This window comes from Heloderma suspectum, chromosome 7 (genome assembly GCF_057233095.1).
Source record: "Heloderma suspectum isolate Gila_16-S chromosome 7, 16-S_ref, whole genome shotgun sequence".
NCBI classification, from domain to species: domain Eukaryota; kingdom Metazoa; phylum Chordata; class Lepidosauria; order Squamata; family Helodermatidae; genus Heloderma; species Heloderma suspectum.
Genome location: NC_139464.1, coordinates 78767445 through 78788953, shown reverse-complemented (window position 1 = coordinate 78788953; position 21509 = coordinate 78767445). Strand labels below are relative to the sequence as shown.

General features: G+C 41.6%; 1 protein-coding gene across 33 annotated transcripts in view; it reads left to right on the top strand.

Moving 5' to 3' along the window:
• NRCAM (neuronal cell adhesion molecule) overlaps nt 1-21509 on the top strand; it is a 218278-nt gene that overhangs the window by 181369 nt on the left and 15400 nt on the right. For 20 of the 33 annotated variants that reach the window (XM_084810731.1, XM_084810745.1, XM_084810725.1 and 17 more), the window contains 2 exons: nt 17940-18071; nt 19468-19546. In XM_084810731.1, coding sequence (XP_084666857.1) covers nt 17940-18071; nt 19468-19546 — 211 coding nt within the window. Of the gene's footprint in view, nt 1-5511; nt 5575-11527; nt 11654-13428; nt 13582-17939; nt 18072-19467; nt 19547-21509 lie in introns of all 33 variants that reach the window. The other 13 variants (XM_084810717.1, XM_084810713.1, XM_084810723.1 and 10 more) reach the window with 2 other exon arrangements.

The window sequence follows — 21509 nt, the reverse complement described above, 5'->3', positions numbered from 1 at the left end:
TCTATCTGAACAGGCAACACTCACAGGCCCTCCACATCCCTGTGCTTATTTCCCCTGAAAATTGACTCCCCCTGAACACAGTTATACAGTATAGGAAAAGGAACTCTTGGCCATAAAAGCTGCCTTGGAGACTGGCGTCATCACTTGGAGGGCACCCAGACTTGATCCTCACTGACCATTGGAACCTAGAACACTTACAGACTGCACACAAGCTCACTCAGCACCAGATACATTTGGCACTTTTCTTTTTCTGATTCAATTTTCGGATCACTTATATACCCACTTCACAAAACAGGAAACCAGATGCCTTAATCTGCAAACCAGAATATCTTAAGGGAGAGCAACCCTCCATGCAACTATCCTGAAACCTGAACATTTTCCAGCCACAGTGGATCCTGAGCTCATATAACTGATTTAGTCTCATCAGCAAAAGGATCCATGTGCCCTTGCATGGCTTAAGGAACCACAGGAGGGAAAAGCCCATCCAGGCTTTGCAGTTATCCAGGGATGACTATCAAAATTCTCAGCTCTATGTTCCTGTTGGGCTGGCAAGGAAGCAGGTGTTACACCTTTGCCATGACTTCGTACCAAAGAACACTTTGGGGTGTATAAGACACTTTGGTGACTCTCACAAGCCTTCTGGTGGCCCCAAATGGGGGCCACAGTGCAAAATTATGTGGGGACATGCAAGACCTGCTGCAGATCTAAAGATCACACTGGCAAGCCTGAAGGATTGTTACTACCTCTACCCATCCCAACAGGACCCTGGCAAATGCTGACAATGGATTTCATCACAGATCTACCTCCCCAAGTGCCCAAGGAACTGCCTCTCTATTCCTTCACAATGGTTTTTGTCTGCATGGACTTCCCACTCATTTTATATCAGATTGGGGCACCCAGTTCACCTCAAAATTCTGGCAACCCTACTAGACATATCAGTTTATCATCCTCAAAGTGATGAAAGAACTAACAAAACACTGGAGCAATAACTCTGATGTTAGTCATCACATCAGCAGGACAACTGGGCAGACCTGTTGGCCACAGCTGAATTTGCCTATAACAGTACAATGTCTCAACTCAGCACTCTCCATTTTTTGCCAATTATGGCTTCCAGCCCCATTATTTTCCCGATGTCACCTCCTCCACCAGTGTCCCTGCCGCTAATGTCTTTCTGTCAGAACTCAAAGCTATCCAAGAAGACCTTTGGGACCAACTAAATCATGCCAAGGACATGTATAAAAATTATGCTGACTGTAAATGGCAGGCTGGAAACCCTCTTGAGGTTGGTGATAAAGCATGGTTGTCTACCTGTCATCTGCACACAGAACATCCCTCCAGTAAACTTGATTACAAATACATAGGGCCATTTCCTGTACTCGAGGTAATCAACTCTGTCACTTACTGGCTCCGGCTCCCATCAAACATGAAAATACACCCAGTGTTTCATTGATCTCTCTTGATACTAGCTGTCCCAAATACAGATCCTGGCAGGCACCAACCACCACCACCACTACCACCATTAATGGTTGAGGGACAGGAGGAATATGAAGTTTCCCAGATCCTGGACTCACAAGTACATAGGGGATGTTTACAGTACTTAATAGACTGGAAGGGATACCGGCCTGAAGATCGTTCATGGGAAAATGCTGTCGATGTGCATGCCCCAGCCTTGGTAAGGCAGTTCCACAAGCACTGTCTAAAAAACTCAGGCCCATCAGAGGGAGTCCATGGGAGGGGGGGGCGGTGTCATGACCCAGGAGTCCAGCAGTGACATGGACTCTGAAGCCAAAGATCCAGTGGTGCCAACAGAAGAAAATCCAGGTTTGAGCACCACTGCAGAGCTGCCAGAGACCCCTGAGCCTATCCCCAGCACCAGACCAGCACCCTCATCTACAAGAGCCCCACAATCCAGGGAGCCAATGTGCCAATGCCAGCAGCATGCCAGGAGAGATGGAGGAGTGCTAGGCTACAAGCCAGGGGCCTGTCCCTTTAAGGCTTCCATTCTGAAGGAAAGGGTGGAGTCTGGGGACTGTAGCATAAAAAGCTTCAGTCTGGCCTCAGACTTTGTTGGAGCAAGTTGCTCACTAGGAGCGCTCCTGGGTGCCTTGACTCCTTGCTGCCCTGCCTCTTGCTGCGTGGCATTGATCCCTGTGGGCTTCTGCTCAGGCCAGCACATAATGGGAAATAAGTTTGCAATTATTATTGTTATGCACAAGCACCCTGAGCTGGAGAAGTTTCATGAGCTACTACAGCACTAACCTAGGTTCCGTTTACTTAGAAAGAGATTACTGAAGACATAGGGCAATTCTGTGATATTTATTTATGCACACATACACAGAAGATGAAGGTGATGGGAATTATTTAGTATTGATGCCTGTTGTTAGAAAGATAGTTAGCAGAGAAAAGCAAAAGACAGAACAGAATGAGCGTTTACCAGTACCACGTGTACACAAGGCTAAAAAGAAGCCCATACCCTTATTTGGTGAAGCAAAGGTAAAATAGTTTACTCACAAAGTGTTCTATTATTCAGGCAGGAGCGAGAGAACAAACACCACAACTCCCAGCAATGGTGGAGGTCAAAGAAAAAGAGGAAGGAGGGAGGGAAGGAAGGAAGGAAGGAAGGAAGGAAGGAAGGAGAGGAGAGGAGAGGAGAGGAGAGGAGAGGAGAGGAGAGGAGAGGAGCAAAAGGAACAAATCACAGGAAACCATACTGTAGGCTTCAGAGATCCTAAAGCTAGCGGTGGCCTAAATTCCCATGAACTAACTAACTGCAACATTGCCCCTTCCAGTAACTTGCAGATGAGGTTGCAATATTCCCAACAGAAGGTTCACTGCATTAGCACTCCAGTTGGCTGGGGAATGCTGGGAATAGTAGGACTTTTTTCTTTCTAAACACGCATAGGATTGTGTCCTAACTGTATTTTTAACCTAGTTAAGGACAAGTGATTATAGACATGTTGTAAATAAATGTAGCTATCTTAGATTTTTAGAAGTAGCTGCTTTGCTGCCTAAGATGAGAAATCCAAATGGCATTTCTCCCTCCAGTAGTTAACATGAGCCACACTCCTGGGCATACAAGTCTCATTGAAAAGAACAGAAGGAGCACAGAAGCACTCTTATGTTCTTGCATAGCTCCTTTTTGTTTCAGTGGGGCTTAGGCAGGAGAACGTCTTGGTAGCTTTTGCCTCATGGTCCAGATCTCTCTTTTCCCATTCTGCTTCTTTAGAAGCATCACTGGGTGACCAACCAGATGGGCAATTAATAAATTTAATAAATAAAATAAAAATCACAAATCTGCTATCCGGGGTGACATTGTGGCAGAGCAGATGAGAGATTTTGCTGCCTCTTTTCTGAATAGGCTATAACTTTTCAGTAAATAAAGCCAAACTGATAATCTATTAGAAACCAGAATCTCTTTAGCAACCCAAGGAAAATTGAAAAGGCATGCCCTCCTCCCGAATCTTGAGGTGTGTTCTGCAGTTGTACAGAATACTGAAATCAGAGAGAACTGATCTAAATTCAAAAAGGAATAAGCCTGAACAAATTGCTGGTTTGGAGTAAGGCAAGAGAAGCATGCTATGTTTCCCTAGTTGTGATGTTATCTATATTTTTGGATTATGGACCAGAGTAATGCAAATAATATTTTTCTGCCTCATTGTGCACACTGCTCAGAAGTTGATTTTGTGCATACTGTTCAGTATTTCAGCACCAGGGCAAGAGAAAAAAGCAACAACAGTGGCATCCCAGATATATGAAAGATACTTTGAATTTATATAGCTCTGCTTTTTGAAACAAAAATGTAAAAATGTAAAACTCTGAAGCTTTCCACTGACAAATCGTTCAGCATTGCTTTGGGTTGGGGGTGGGAATCTCTTGGTATTTTGTTCTCCATGTAAGGTTTCACATACTGAATGTTTGAACTGTGAAACCATGTTATGAATTAAGTACCACAGAATCGGAAAATAAATGTAATCCGCCATGCACTACAACTATAAAATCTTCTCTAGTGGGCCTTCAGTGGGATTTCTTATGAGTTCCACTAATAGGAATGGTGGCTGCACAGTAGCAGTGCTTGGTGGGGGAAAAAACTAGGGCTGTGCACCGCTTTGGCCTGAGTTCCGAGTTGAAGTGGGATGCTTTGGGCTGCCTCTGAGTCAAGGCGGAGGGGGCCTGAAGTGAATCAGGTCACTCCGAAGAGCTTTGCTGTGATCTGGAGGTCTAGCTGCCATGCCCTCAGCTCCTTACCTGGGTCCTGTGGATGTGAGCCAGCAACTGTCTTGTTGTTCGGAGGGGGGGAACCATTTTTAAAATGGCAACTCCCTATATTCCCAGAAATACAGGGAGTTGCCATTTTAAAAATGGCTCCCCACATTCCCTGGAACAATAAGATGGCTGCCGGTGCACCTCCGGAGGGCCTAGGAGCTGGCAGCGGCAGTGGCTCCCCCGGAGGCACTGGCAGCAGCCTGCCCTCATTGCAAACTGCTGCTGGCCTGACTCAAGCCTTCATGCAAGCAAGGAACCCGTGGAGGCTTGAGCTGAGGCAGGAGTCATCCTCCAACCAGGCCTCCTTCCATCCTTGCAAGGAAGGGAGAGAGCTCAGTTGGCAGGCGATTCCTGTCTCCGCTGCCTGACTCAAGCTTTCATGGGCTCCTTGCAAGCAAGGAACCCATGAAGGCTTGAGCAGAGGCAGGAGTTGCCCTCCAACTGCGCCCTCTCCCTTCCTTGCAGGAGAGGGCGCCTGGTTGGAGGACCACTCCTGCCCTCGTGCCTGTCCAATCTGCATGGCCGCCTTCCATGCAAGGAAGGAGGCCATGCAGCTTGACAGGTGGCTGGTGCCTCCCGCCAATCGCCTGTTCTTCCCTCCTTGCAAAGAGGGCATAACAGATAGTTGGCGGGCTGCAACAGGCAACACCGGCAGCGCCTTCCCTGGCGGCTTCCTCCAGCAGCGCCGGCAGTGGCTCTCCCGGCGGCAGCAGCAGCAGCAGTGGAGGCTCCCCTGATGGTGGCGCCTCCCCACCACTCCCCACAGAACAAGGGCCCAGGTAAGGAGCTGGGGGCTGGGTGGGGTCTTGGGGCCCCCAAAGTGGGATTCGGATGTCCGAATCCCGCTTTGGCTTCATAGGCCGAAGAGAGTTGGGGACCCTCAGAATCTGCCCGAGCAGAATCAGGCCTGCCTCGGAAGCCCTGAAGCGGCTTCCAAGTCGGATCAGGGGGTCCATGCACAGCCCTAAGAAAACTCCTATGCTATTCAGTATGGTGGAGGATGGTGGGGGATTAGCCTTTCAAGGTAGCTTATAAAATAATTGTGCCTTTTATGTTCCTGTTTGCCTTTTGTAATGTGCTCTCCTGTTGTATCAAGTGTAATGTCTCTAAAAGAACCTGCATGGATGTTCACTTTTGCATGTATTATTTATTTAAGAGGTAAGATAGTACTGTGATTTTTGAAACATTTTTACTGTGTAAAAATATTTTCACTCTTTGTTTTCTTCTTTCCTGCTTTGTCTGATGAAGGATTAGAGAACCATTTTGAAACCTCCCCTGTCATGCATACTGTACCTCCAACATTTTATAAGGGTATTACTATTTATTTTATCAATATAAACTGCCATGGAAACAGCTGAAACACAACATCGCACAGAAAGAAACTACTGGAAGGAAATGTTGGCATTTAAAAAATAACATGAAACTAGAAAGTCATGTGCCTGCATGTCTTTAGATTTTCTTGTAAACCTGTAGAAATATCTCCACTTTTAGCATGTCTGCTTTAGGAATGGATTTAAGTAGTAATTTCCAGTATCTGGCCTTTTAATTGAGCAGTAGAGTTTATCAACATGCAATCCAATCCTATGCCTGTTTATCTGGAAATGTCCCACTGAATTCAATGGGGCATACTCTCAAATGAGTTGCATAGGATTAAATTCTTAGTTGCACTTTATAGTATACTGGCATGCTTCCTACCACTTCATGTACAATGTTTGTTAATCCTAAAGTCATGTACAATGTCTGTTAATCCTAGATACACTAATCTATAGTGGTTCCAGAATGGGGCACACTTCAGAACCTCCACTTGGTTATCAGGCAAGATCTTCTTGCCAAAAGAAAAAAAGAAGAAGAAGAGGGGCTTTTCTTCAGCTTCCAGACCTGCCTTGCCTGATTAGCAGGCAGCACAGTTCTAGCACAACTAATCATTTGAGCTTTACAACATTTTAAAAAATTATATATATTTTTCTTTCCCTTCCCTAGTGCCTTTTTGTTGGGTGTGGGAGAGAACTCCAGTCCTAAAGCCCGAAAAAAAATCATGTGGGTCGATCTTCTTTCTCTTCTATTTTCCTGGCTGTCTTGCACCTTCCTCCCACCCACCCCCAATGTGCAAAATGTAGGGCAACTAGCACTGAGTTTCAAGGAACTACCGAGTGCCACTCCACACACCTGACTTACTCCTCTCCCCATCTCAGGCCAGGAGGAAGAATTTAGTGGTGGCTTGGCCACAGTGACTCTGTCCTCTTGTCACTTAGCTGGATCCCATGGCATCCCATGATTCATGTGAGATTGCAACCACTGGTTTCAAAGGCAGTTTGATCTTTCATGCTCCAGCCTGAGGGCCGACATGCTACCCCAAGATTTTTTAAACACCTTGTGCCCAAAGAGATACAAGATGTTATTTCTTCTGAATTTGGCAGCTTGTCAGAGGGGTTGACCTTGAAAGGTTGTGAAGGCTGCATATCCCACACTTATAAAGGAAAAATGAAGCCACCAGCACAAGGATGGGGAAAGATGGCCATTGCCACTTAGGTAAATCAGTAGAAGCAAAGACAAGGATCACAACCGAGGCTAGGGGAACTAGGTTCTTCCATACCACATTTCATGTTTCATCTAGTCCAGCATTCTGTTTACATAGTGGCCAACCAGCTGTCAACCAGGAACCCACAAGCAGGATATGGGTGTAACAGCACTGTCCTACCCATGTTCCCCAGGAACTGGTGTACATAGGCATACTGCCTCTGATACTGGAGGTAGGAGATAGCCATCAAGCCTAGTAGCCATTGATAGCCTTATCCTCCATGCATTTGTCCAATCCCCTTTTAACGCAATCCAGTTTGGTGGCTATCACTATGAGCTTCTCCACACGGGCAGTTTTTCATGCAATTGTCGTCCTCCATTCTTTGTATTTCCCATGTGCAATACACAGCATCGTTATCATCCAGCAGCTCTTCCACGCCTTCACCTTGTTTTCCCTGTGAAATTCTGTTATATTTATGGACAGGGAAAATTCAGTATTTTTTTCAGTTCGCGCCATCACCGCTACCACCTGCCCACATATTTCTGCCATGGCGCAAGCGGCTTTGTGGGTGGTTGCTGGGGGTGCAGTTATGATGACGATGATGGCGTGGGAGTGCCACCCTGCCTCTTTGGCATTCTGCCATCAGTTGCCTGCAGAGCACAACATGGTGGGAGTCCGCAAGTGTGGCAGAGTAGCATTGCCTCCTCCACCCCCCATCTGGCACTTTGGCTCGTCCTCCATTTCCCTTCTTGCCTGCAAGAAAAGTGTTACTTCCTGTTTGCAATACTGACTTGCACACGGGGACAGGGGGGAGAGCACTTCCTCTGTACCCCTCGCTGATCCAATAGAGGCTGGCTTCTGGGCAAACAGGCAGCGACAGGGAAGGACAGGCCATTGAATTCAGTGGGCTCAGTCTGCACCCTGGTGTAAGCCATTTCCTCAGAACGGTACCCTGCCTTCTCCCACTCGAATAATATTGTTACTCGTTACCCACTTTCCGAATGGCAAGGCAAGAAGCTTCAGGGTTTGGTTTTCTTTGCAGGAAGAGATCGCTGGAGACTTCAGGGGATCTATAATAGTTGAGTTTACTTATAGAAATACAAGCTGCCCATAGGAGGCAAAGCAAGGAGATAATCCCAAATGCTTTTTTTCATTCCAGCTCAGCCTCAGCCCTTTCTCTGTGTCTCAGCCTCACATTCTCTCAAAACTCCAGTGTCTTTGTGCCTTTACACACACGTTGGCAGGCTTTATCTGATCGAGGCTGGCTTCTGGGCAAACAGGTAGTGGCAGGAAACAACATGCTATTGAATTCAATGGGTTTTTCATCCAGATAGCCAGGAGACTGCTGGGCAGCCTTAGCACCTGTTTGCTTGAAAGTAAGTCTTGCTGAGTTCCAGGGGCTTACTCCCAAGGAAGTCCTATTTGTTTCATCCACAGTGGCTACCTTTACTCAGAAGAAAACAAGATAGGGATTAGAACTGAAAAGGGAAGGCAAGGACATCCCCTCAGGCTCCACCCAGCAGTGTAAATGGCTGGTAGCGTTATTCAGTAAAGAAAAAAAAACAGCTGTGTAAAAAACTGATTTAAATCACAGAAAGAATCCAGAAGCAGAAGCCCCGGTAAATTGCGGGATAAAAAGTGCGGTGTGGTGAAGCTCTTGTGGAACTGAATTCCATAGTTTAACTATGCACTGTGTGAAGAAGTACTTCATTTTATCTATCTTGAATCTCCCATCAGTCAGCTTCATGGGATGACCCTGGGTTCTAGTATTATGAGAGAGGGAGAAAAATGTCTCCCTGTCCACTTGCTCCACACCATACATAATTGTGTACGCCTTTATCATGTCTCCCCTTACTTGCCTTTTTTGTAAGCTAAACAATACCAGATGTTGTAACCTTCCCTCATAGGGGAGATGTTCCAGCCCCTTGATCATTTTAGTTGCCGTTTTCTGCACTTTTTCCAGCTCTACAATATCCTTTGTTTAGGGACGGTGACCAGAACTGTACACAGTATTCTAAGTGTGGTTGCACCACAGATTTGTATAAAGGCAGTGTCAGGGTTGGATCGGAGCCCATAGAGCCCCAAAGCAGTTCTGATTCTGAGGAAGAGATAGAAATGGTGGGAGAGGAACCCATGCGCTGTTCAGAGGTGCCGCCAGAGGGAGAGTCCCTCCCTGCTCACATTCATGAGAGTGGTAGTGACCCTGGCAGGCAGGGGGAGGGACAATTGGAGCTTTGGGACGCTAGGCGCTGATGAATGGACAAGTGGGAGAAGGAGGGCACTGAGAGGAGGCACTCAGCCCACTTGGCGCGACGTCAACAGCTGCGCCCCGATGCCCCATGGGAAAGGGGTGGACTTTCGCCTCCTAGCCCTTAAATCCAGAAGTTTCCTGCCTCTGCCCTCCAAACGGAGATCAACAACTGATTTCACTAAGGCTAGAAACCTCTGGTAGGCAGCTCTCTAAAGTTTCCCTCATTAGGCTCATGCAATTAGCATCTATAAGCATCATTAGGTTGAATGGAAATAAAGCCTTGGAAAAGAGCCCTATGGTCTCTGTGATTCTGGCTACTTGAAGATTTCAGAAGGCAGCAAGGGTGCTCCTGACAGGCAGTATGATCTTGGCATTTCCTAATTATGCCTAACATGGAGTTTGCCTTTTTCACAGCAGCTGCACACTGGGTTGGCATTTTCATCAAGCTGTCCACTATAACACCAAGATCTCTTTCTTGGTCAGTCACCGCTGGCTGAGATCCCATCAGTGTATACTTCAAGTTTGGATTTTTTGCCCCAACGTTCATCACTTTACACTTGCTTACATTGAATCGCATTTGCCATTTTGATGTTCATTCTCCCAATTTGGAGAGATCCTTTCAGAGCTCCTCCTAATTCCTTTTTGTTTTAAGCACGCTAAATAATTTGCTGTCATCAGCAAATCTGGCCACTTTACTGCTTATTCCCAATTCCAGATTATTTATGAGTAAATTGAAAAGCATTGATCCCAATATAGATCTCTGTGGAACCCCACTATTTATATCCCTCCAGTGGGAGAATTTACCATTTATTCCTACTTTCTGCTTTCTGACCTTTAATGAGTTACTGATCCATAAGAGGACATCTCCTTTTATTCCATGACTGCTAAATTTGCTCAGGAGTCTTTGGTGAGAGTCTTTGTCAAAAGCCTTTTGGACGTCCAAGTAAACAATGTCTACTGGATCACCCCCATCCACATGTTTATTGACTCTCTCAAAGGACTCTAAAAGGTTAGTGAGACAGGTCTTACCTTTCCGGAAACCATGTTGACTGTTTTTCAGTGGGGCTGTTCCTTCTATATGCTTACTAATTTTATCTTTAATAATGCTTTCAACCAATTTACCCAGAACAGACATTTTAAAAATTGGTGTTACATTAGCCATTTTCCAATCCTCTGGTACAAAGGCTGATCTTAGAGACATGGTGCATATTTTTGTTAGAAGATCAGCAATTTTACATTTGAGGTCTCCAAGAATTCTAGGATGGATACCAACTGGGTCTGGTGATTTATTAACTTTCAATTTTTCAATAAGGTTGAGAACTTCATCTTTCGTCACCACTATTTGCCTCAGTTCTTCAGACTCCCTTCCTGAACACATCTGTTCAGGCACAGGTATCAGTCCTATATCGTCTGCTGTGAAGACAGGTGGAAATAATTATTTCAGCTTTTCTGCAATCTCCTTGTCTTCCTTTAGTACTACTGCTTTAACTCCATTGTCCTTCAATGGTCCAACTGCCTCCCTAGCTGGTTTCTTGCTTCTGATATATGTAAAGAATTCTTTATTGTTGGCCTTGATGAAGTATGCTTCTCAAACTGCTTTTTTACATTTCTTATTGCCTGCCTGCATTGCCTCTGTGCAGGCTTGTGTTCATTTGGGCAAGACTTCTATTTTCTGAACAAAGTCTTATTTTCTCTAATACCTTACTTGATACTGCTTGTTAACCATGCTGGAGACCTCTTGGACTTGTAGCTGAGCTTCTATTGTTGCGGTTTTGAATACCCTCCAAGCATTTTGAAAGGATTTAACCCTCTTGACTCCCCCTCTCAACTTCCTTTTTACCCCTCATTTTAGAGAAGTTTCCTCTTTTGAAGTTAAATGTGACTGTGTTGAACTTCCTCGGCAATTTTCCTCAGGTCCACTGAAAAGAAAGAAATTTGGACTGCCTGTGTATTCCCGTTCTCTTTAGTTCCATGGTGGGGCAGTATGCCAATAGATAGGCATAGAGAAAAACTTCAATTATATTCTGAGAAGTCTACACATATTTGTAGTGTGGTTAGATAGTCTGATGAACTGTCTCCAGTGGGATGATCTTTCCTTTCCACCTTATCCTTCTCATTGTTATTCATTGTGATAAGGTTAACTACAAATATTTTCCCAGTTATTGTTCAATACTGTTAGTAGATACTCTTGTCAATTCATGGTAGGGGCTTAACCAGGCACTGATGTTGGTCTTGGAGCTGAAAAGACGCTTCTCTCCTTGGTGCCATGTGCAAGAGGACCATGCCTCCATGCAGAGTGGAGGTACTTTCTCTAAACTGAAGACTGCCCCACCCTAGAATCACTGCAAATGGAAACTCACGGTAAGTCCATTTCTTTTTCCATGATGAAAACAAGAATAATTTCATAAGATTCAGATTAGTAAAGTAGTTAAAGTTGGTTTGTATTGGATGCATGCAGCCTTTCATATTTTGCTCTGTCTTTCTTGTGTATTCAGTGCAACCAGTGTATCCAAGGATCAAAAATGTTACGGCAGCTGCGGCTGAGACCTATGCCAATATCAGTTGGGAGTATGAGGGTCCAGTTCATGAGAACATTTATGTTGAATATGGTGTAGCAGGCAGTAAGAAGACATTTCATTGAATTCTTCTAAATGCTGTAATATATTTCAAAATACTTTAATAATAGAAAATGGCCTAATATTGACTTTTCAAAAATTTTCAAAACAAACGACAACCTTTTAATATGAATTACATAGAGGTAATACACATGGAGCTTTTCTCTAAATTAGTGCTGCTTAATAGTCTAAAAATACATATAGCATTGTTTCATTGTATTATTTTAGGACTTATTTCCAACATTAAGAAAACTTCAAATATCCCCATTTGAAGGAAAATGCATCGATCTGATGCAGCTCTAGGCACAGAGTCCTTTGAAAGAAGCTAAGTTCCCACAAATCTGCTCTTTGGTAGGGAAGAGATAGCAGGCCTGACTGAATCAACCCCCCATTGCCCCTCCCAAGAAGCAGATCAGCAGAATTTTGTTTTGAAAAGTACACACAGCTTCAGTTGTTGGATTAGAGGAGGGAACCCCTCATGCAGAACTTGTTTGAAGTGGTGGTTCCCCATCCAACTGTATATATATGCAAAGAATCCTTCCTTCTTTGCACGTAATGCTCTCCTAGCTTGATTTGGGCAAAAGTGTATAAAGCTGCTAGTCATGGCATACATTCAGTCTTATTGCACACAGGCATATTGGTTGTGCCAGAATATTATGTTATTAAAATTTCATTAATGCAAAATAAGTTAGAAGTATTTGTTTGAAAAGCTACAAAGCAAAATGTTCCTTGCAGTATGCTTTAAATTACAGTATATTGAAGCTGTAGATTTTTGAGCTATCAAATCCATATGTAACTAGTTAGATATTATCCAAATTAGAAAGCAGGATTTCGTAACCATCTTCAGGGGAGCAATTTGACACAGCTATCATCCTAAAGTCAAGTACTTGATGATATGCTGGCAAAAAGTGCCTGTTTCTTCATTCAGTTGTGGTCTGCCCATGAAAGTGCACGTGGTTGCCCCGTCATTAGTTGTCAGGACATGCCTGTTTCACTTCCATGAGATGGAGGATAACACCATCACAAGCCCCCAGTTAAGAGGCAGTATCCAGTGTGACACTACTGTTAGTATAAATTACACTGCACTAGTGTAAAGGACCTCTAGCACAATGGCAATAACATTTGCTGGTATGACAGGTTTCCCTGAAAAACCATTGCACCAGCAAAAGCTTTTGGTGTTGCACTAACAGAGCTAACACAACAAAATTTACATTGGTGGTAGTGTCACACTGGATACTGCCCAGAGTTTCAGAGCGACCCTGTGACATTGCACATACCAACTTTTTATCAGTCCTGAACAAAAATTTGAATGTAGAGATTCTCACTCCCAAGAAAATGATAAGCTACTGACAGAAACTGAAAATGAATTAAGCCAGCCAAATTCCTTCCATCTGGAGTGAATCCCATCCCTTCTTTTGATGAATAGTGGAGCAATTAAATAAAATGTAAAGAAAATCTCAATAGAATATGTATCTCTCTTAATATTTAGACTTGAAAAAAATATTTTCAAGAAAACAAAATGATAATCCAGTCCAGTGATGAGTTGACATCTTCATGGCAATTTCTAACTGTTAATTCCATCTCACTTCTTTTAGCAGATCAAAAATGAGATAGTATTTAGATTGTGGTTTACCTAGATATTGCATGTTAAGAAGTAACAGTAAAATATTTTTGAGAGGGAAATCTAAATTTTGCCAAATGACATTAAGAAATGTAAACATGAATTTATTTAAGAGTGAATTTAAACACTCCAATATGTTGTGTTCCTAAAAATCTTGTAGGCGAAGAAGAATTGAAAAAAGAAAATATTAATGGTTCCCGGAACTTCTTTGTGTTAAAAGGATTAACACCAGGAACATCTTATAAAGTCCGGGTTGGTGCTGAGGGTCTTTCTGGTTTTAGGAGTTCAGAGGCTGTGTTTGAGACAGGTCCAGGTGAGGCACACCATACCAATTCTGCCTTGCATTCAGAATTGTGATGTGTTAAGTGCTGGAACTTTGAACTAGTGTTGTGTTGTATCAAAATATTTGAATTTGTTCTCTGCTTCCTGAAGTAGAGCTAAAACATGTGTCTCATAGCCACACCAGCACATCGTTGGTATGTTCCATGAATATCTTCTTCTTGTAAGTTCTCTTTGTCACTTTGCCATCTTTTTTCAAACAAAAGATACACTTTTCATGGCTCCTTTTGTTGGGCACTTTTTAAGGCTGACATGCTTTGTTTCTGGGTAGTACATTATTTATTATGGATCAGAAACAGCGTAAAAGAATAGTTGCATCTGAGGAGATTAAACCCAGTTTTTCACGATGGTGTCTTCTAACTTAGGATCAACAAAAAATCTATTAAATTTGATGTTCTGTTTAACTAAAGATGCCACAGAACAAATCATGTATATGGTATTAGGAATGTTTTGTACAGAATCTTCTGTAAACCAGAAAACAAGGACCCTTTGTATCAGATTATCTTTATAAAATAGTGAATGTTAATTATTAAAACAGTGTATAGTTTTCATTATAAATATCTGGAATCTCATGTTGAGTAGTGTTCTCATAAAGCTTGTTGTTAATAGAAGTGTTCTGGGCTGTGCTATCAGCACACTTTTGTTTGTGGGTTTCATAAATTGCATGTACACTATGATTTTTAGTAAACAGAATAACAAGGATAAATATAAGGCAAAGTAATGATCAGGAAGATACTAAAGCATTTAGTTAAAAGGGCAATTAAAAAAGTTAAAACCATGTGCCATGATCATTTAAGGATGGTATATGAGTGGAAGCAGTACATATTGCTCTTCTACTTGCAATCCTCCTGTGTGTGTAAAATAGAGGGCTCTGCCATGAAAAACCCCTTGCATTCAGCACATGTTCAGGTACTAATGAACGTAAGGAATTTGATCCCAAGTTGTACACTGCACAATTCCACAAACTGAATGATTCCACTTCACTAGAAGGGACAAAGGTGATTTATTCCAATCCTCCCTCCCCTTGCAGTCCCCTATACCCTGGAAAATTGCTCTGGAGGGTTGAGGGACCTCCTGAACAATATTCAAGGTGGCACTGGAGGTTGCAGTGAGGAGAAGGAATCGAGGCGCCATTGGATCCATTTTCCCTCCACCAACAAAAGGTGCTCTTCTATTCCTGGAGGGTCAATTCTGGATCCAACCTATAGTCAGCACGGTCAATTCTGAAAGAACCAACCAACTATGAGGTAGAAGACTAATTCCAGGCACACATATCTTTCTCCTCTTTCCTAGCAGGTCATCAATGCAACCAGAGCTGATAGCACTGATCATTTATTTGGTAGGGGAGCACATGGACATCTCTGGACTAGAGGGTGTAATGCTTTGTAATATTATATATTACTAATATATTACTATCAGAAACATTGTACGATATGATAGAAAAACTGATGTGATGTCAGTGGACTTACCTATATCTGACTTGGGTTAAATGTTTAAATGATTCCTACAAAACTGATAGGTAAACTTAGTACAATAGAATGGTCGAGATTTAATTGTCCAAATGCTGTATATTCTCAATGATTTTTCCCCAACCACATTCTATGTTTATTGTAAAGCTGAATAAATTTTAGCAGTAGTATTCTGTACAGAATTTTAAAACAAAATCCTAGGAACATCACAAGAGCTTCCTACTGGCTCTTCCTGCAGAAGCCAATAGATATCCTGACCTGTGTTATGAGAGAAATAGAGCTCTAGTTTCACACCTAAAATTGGACACCAGAGTTCCGTAAAATATCTCATCCTGCCAGCAGAACCAAACATTCAAAACTTTATTCAAAACTGGTGGCTTTACCAGTCCCTGAACGACCTCTACATTAAATATCACATCCTTCCTGCAGAGAGTTATATAGGCTACAGCTGATTTAGTGCAGCCAGTCTACACTATGTGATGTGCATCCTGTATATTATGAATATTATGGAACAATAATGGGTATGTTCTTCCTTGTGAGAATTGTATCTCTCATAGCTATCTCTCATAGCTTTTTACATCCTTCTCACCTCTAGTTATGGAAAGGGCTAGTTATAGAAGGAGAAAATACCCTCCCGTCTCCTCCCTGTCAGCTTTTGTCCTGTCACCAAGGGAAGGGAAGCAAAGGGAAGAGTGGGGAATGCATTTGGGGGAGTGATAGGACAGAAGAGATGGACAAGGACGCAAAGGGCTGGTAGGTCAAATCGTTCTGAGCTCTTGCATTGGCTTGGGACATTTTTTCCTGGGTTTTCCTGATTTGTTTCTGGGAAACCCAGAAAACCAATCTAAAGAGAGAGAGATTTGGAGAGCTACTTATGTGTTTTTTAATTTATTTATTTACAACATTTGTATACTGCTCCATTTCTAAAACAGGTTTCGGAGCGGCAAACATACAAGGTAAAATAGTAAGAGGATAAAAAGATTAAAACACCATATTAAAATTATGCTTTTTATAAACAAAATGCCAATAAGAACTGTGGCTGGTCAGTTTAGGAATGCCTCCTGGAACAATGCTGTTTTCAGGAGGTGCTAGAAGCAACCCAGTGTTGGTGCCTGCCTGATCTCCAGAGACAGGGAGTTTCAAAGAAAGGGGGCCACCACACTGAAGGCTCTTCTCCTGGTGGACTCCAATCAGGCCATAGGTCCATGGGAACCACGAGGAACATGCCCTCTGATGACCTCAGTGACCAGGCAGGTTGGTAAGGGTTATGTTGCCTCTATTCAGAAGTAAACTTCACTTGACAACATTCCTGTGTCCCTCAAACTCTGTGGAATAATTCAGCATCTGAATTCTTGTTTCACGACAATGGCTTGGATCAAGAGTGTCCCATCGTCTCATGGAAGGGACTGAAATCCAGTAGAGGCTCTAAGTTGAGTTGGCAAGGCAATTTTCACCAATCCCCTCATCCTGTGCCACCTTTCAGGCTGCTCTGGAAGGTCCCTCAGCCCTCTGGATCAGCTTTTCAAGGGGCTGCAAGACGAAGGAGGAATTGGTAACAATCATTGAAGATAAGGCTGTCAATGGATACTAGTCATGATGACTGTATATTACCTCCAGTTCCAGAGACGGTATGCCTCTGAATTCTGGGGTTTGGGGGAATACAAGCAGGAGAGTGCTATTGCACTCATGTCATGTTTGTGGGCTTCCCATAGGCATCTGATTGGCCGCTATGGGAACAGAATGCTAGAACTAGATGTGCAATTTGTCTTATTCAGAACAGCTATTCCTATGTTCTTATGCTTTCTCCCCACCACTTCCTCCAGCAGTAGCATCCCATAAGCAAAGTTCCACTCATAGGAACTCTGAATCCAACCCAATAAACATGTGTAGATCAAATGAGAGAAAAGGGGAACATGGTCTGAAACCCCAAATTAGACTCACTATCACAAAACACGTTATGTGGTCTCTAAAAGGATATCTTCATAAGGCATTATTTCATTTTAAGCAAGTGCACTGGGACAGATTTATATGATCTGCATGTACTAGCAGCTTCTGTATTCATCAGAAAAATGTGCAATCTGCTTGAAGCAAACAGTTTGTGTAGCACAATTACAAACTTTTATGTAATTTAAAAATACAATACTGGCTCTTAGTAATCTATACTCCTTAGTAGAATATACAGTAATGCAAATACCAGAAGCTGCATAAGTAAGTTACCACCTTTGCTTGTTATATATTTAGTATGTGTTATGCATGGATTGTTTTGTTTAGCAGGCATGAAATTTCATACTACGGTTGAATGTTAAAAGTGTATGCCTTCCTATAACGTTCGACACTAAATTTTTAATTCCTCATAACTGCATGTCTGGAAAACCCCAGATTTCTCTAACCTATTAAGAAAATAAAAATTATTATTTTATTTCTATGTTAATATTATAATCATTTAAAATTCAAAGTTTCTACATATACTTTAATCACTATTTAGGTTGGTGTTTAAGGTTAGCTTTTGGGTTTTGTACAGAAGGAACAAAAAGCTTCTTAGAATCATTTGTTACCTTTATAAAGCACTCTTTTCTCTTTCAAAAACACAGTACATTAACCCAGTATAGTCTGAGAAAGTTGTAAATATATCTACACTAGAAATCCTGTTGCAGTGTCCTTGACATGAAGGGGAATCCAATGGGTATAACTGATGTCTTCCAAATGGATCATACTCCGAATGCATTCAGTGGTCAAATGTTCCCAAACAATATATCCTATAGTGGTGCAGAAGTAATGCATAAGATGTTTTATGGAATTGGTGTGCATAAAATGCCTCTAATGCAATAGATGTTTTAGTATAATAATCTTTTCCATTTTTTAGCAAAGGCAAGTCGGCAGGTTGACATAGCTACTCAAGGATGGTTCATTGGTCTTATGTGTGCAGTTGCTCTTCTCATCTTGATTTTGCTGATTGTTTGTTTCATACGGAGAAATAAAGGTGGAAAATATCCAGGTAAGAGTCATATCAGTATAAATTAAAATATTTAATTCTATTTAAATTTAATATCATCTCTACTCTTAATGACCAAATCAAGGAGCTGAAACTGGCATTCCCTGCGGGATTTTTGACTTTTTCACTTCAAACAGCAAGCTTTTATGCCATATTTTCTGTGCTGCCTTGAACACTATTTTTAGTGGGAAGGCAGGATATAAATTTGATAAATAAAGGAATAAATATCACAAACAGTTTTCCTTCCTTTTCAACATGAGGGCCTGCTGTTCAGGAAACATGTCCAAAAGCCTAGTTGGGCATGCAGAACTAATTGTGCTGCTCTTTGAATCCTAGTCAATATAATTTTATATTGACTCCACTTAAGGAATTATTGTGAACTCTTAGAATCTGAAATCAGTTTCGCTTGGCAGTGATGACAGCAACAATTTTTCAACTTATTCTGATCAGTGAGTCAGTAGGAAAAAAATGCAACCTATTTTTTTTCTTTGCACAGAAATTTCTGCAGTACTTTTGCATTGAGAATTGTCTTTGAAAGATTCTAATACATAACTGATTCTGCAGCTGCCATCCAACAGACTAGACATAAAAGTGGGATAAACGTGAGAGTGTGAATCCACCATTACTCTGAGAAAACATGTGAAAGATAGCCACTTCATGGCCCATTTCAGTTAGGTGCTGTAAAGAAGTGTGAAGGATTTGGAACACAGATTGCTCTAAAAGAAGTATTCATGGTATCAGGTTGTGTCTGCTAGCAAGCCAGATCATTGGATTGGTTCAACATTAGATCAGATTTACCACATATAGGAATCCATTCCTACAGGATTCTTTGCCAATTCACAATTAATCCCAATATTTATTGAACTGAATCAAGATTTAATTATGCTTAGAGTAGATCCACTGAAATCAATGGGACTTAAATTTGTTGTTGTTGTTGTTCAGTCGTTCAGTCGTGTCCGACTCTTTGTGACCCCATGGACCATAGCACGCCAGGCCTTCCTGTCCTGCGCTGTCTCCCGGAGCATGCTCAAGTCCATATTCATTGCATCAGTGATGCTATCTAGCCATCTCATCCTCTGCCGTCCCCTTCTCCTTTTGCCTTCAGTCTTTCCCAGCATCAGGGTCTTTTCCAGAGAGTTTTCTCTTTGCATTAGGTGGCCAAAATATTGGAGCTTCAGCTTCATTATCTGTCCTTCCAATGAGCACTCAGGGTTGATTTCCTTTAGGATGGACTGATTTGACCTCCTTGCAGTCCAGGGGACTCGTAAGAGTCTTCTCCGGGACTTAAATTAGGCATGACTAAAATAAGTCCCATTGTTTTGAATGAGGCTGTTCTAAGCATGCCTAAGTCTGAATTCAATCCACTGATTCTTTTAAAATACCAATTTGTGTGTTTTAGTGAAAGAAAAGGAGGATGCTCATGGTGATCCAGAAATACAGCCTATGAAAGAAGACGATGGAACTCTTGGTGAATACAGGTAAGTGATTATATTAATTCTTATTGGTCACATCAACTTAGATTTGAGATAACAACCTGTGCATAAGGCTTGTTGCACCCTGTTCAGTAGTGTTTAACATTGGTTATATTAATAGTTTCATCAACTCAGCATCATCATACATAATGTCACACCAACATTAAGAATATTATGTTGGTGTTACAGGCAAACATATTGATGGCTCTATTGCCATCCATTGCCATGGTTGTTCAATTCACAGACGTAGATATCAACACATCTAGTTATCAGATAAGTAATAATTCATTTAATTCTAAGAAGAATTTGAAACACCATGGATGTGCTAATTATGGCAAAGCACAGCATAGCAGAAGGCATGGGAAGACATGGCAGCATCACCATTGCTATAGATATTCTCCAGATGAGCAGCAGTGGTAGCGCTTCACCCTTGCTCTGGATGCCTTCTTCCCTCACAGACTTCCCACACAGCCTCTAGTTCATTTTCTAACAATGTGATCTTCTACATGTTTACTCATAAGTGGGTACCACTGTGTTCAGTGGGGCTTACCCCCAGATAAGCGAGCAAGGGTTGCAGCCTAAGTAGGGAATCTTAGGATCGTACATTATGATCAACCAGAAATGTAAAATACAGATCCAAATTGCTGTATTGACATCCCAATACTTAAAACAAAATTGGATCTAGAGTTTTACTTCATTCATATCTCTGGTATATGTGCTTCCAGTGTTCATTGTGAATTCTGAGGAGGATGTTGTTCATGTGTTATTTTTTTCTTGCAGTTTAATCTTTCTGCTTTGTTCCTTTAAAGTCAGGAATAAAGCAGAGCATATAAATGTCCTGAGTTAAATCCAAACTTAGAAGTAAAAATACAGTTGACTGCAGTATTACTCAGATTTTGCTTTTGCCTTTGTAGTGGAGTGATCATTTATAGACAAATTCTAGGCATCTCACTTGACAAAAAAAAAATAACAGCTAACTGATATGCAAAAGATTAACTTCATCACAAATTCAACACATATGATACAGATAATGGCCTCAGAGTAGCTGCAGTTTGTTCTTGTCTGTCTTAAAAAGCCAGTTCAGCATTCTTAAAGAAAACAAATTAGCTGCATGCCTTGCCACACAAAAGCATGCTCTTCAAATTAGTGAATTTATAATAGTACCAGTATGCAATATAAATTTAATATAATGTTACTGTTTTAATCCAACTTGTTGGGTTTAAACAAGAAAGGATTATTTTCTTAAATGGTTAGCGCTATGTGTTATGTTTTATGTTGTATCATATTTAAATGTATGTTTAGTTTTATGTGGTGCAATTTTATTTCTCATTTGTAATGTCATTTTTAATGAGTTCAGCATATTCTTGTAACACTTTAATCTATAGGAAATTAGTATTTATTTCCTCCAATAAGCTATATATTGTATTATTCTGAATACCAAAGAGTAGCTTCTGTGTTATTCTGTGACTCTTTCAGTGCAGAACATTTTAAAGATTATTAGTTTTTCTATTTCAGTGTTGCTGGGAAACATTAATAATTTTAAAAACTATGGGCTAATAACATTGGCCTAGAGCAATTGAGTAGTGGCAGTTACTGACAAAGGGAAATTATTCAAATGCAACTTGTACTTGTGAAACCTTTTTGTTGGACTACTTGATAGTCATGTAGAATTTTGCCAATTCTCTGGTAAGGTTTTTATGAGTCGGACAACTCAGTTCTAGATATGAACATCAAGTCATGTCAGACCTAAGCAAGGATTTCAGTATATGTCTTGAAATAACTAGCATGTTAATCTGTGAAATCACCTGTTCCGTTGTCAGTTGGTTTGTATGGTTAAGTAAATAATTGCATGAACCAGAATACCTAAAGTATTAAAAAGAAGTTACACATCTAATTCATTATTCTAAAATCTCCTTTGAGACATGAGTTCCTGTGCCATATGGTGGTAATAGGATTTGCCTCTTTTCTC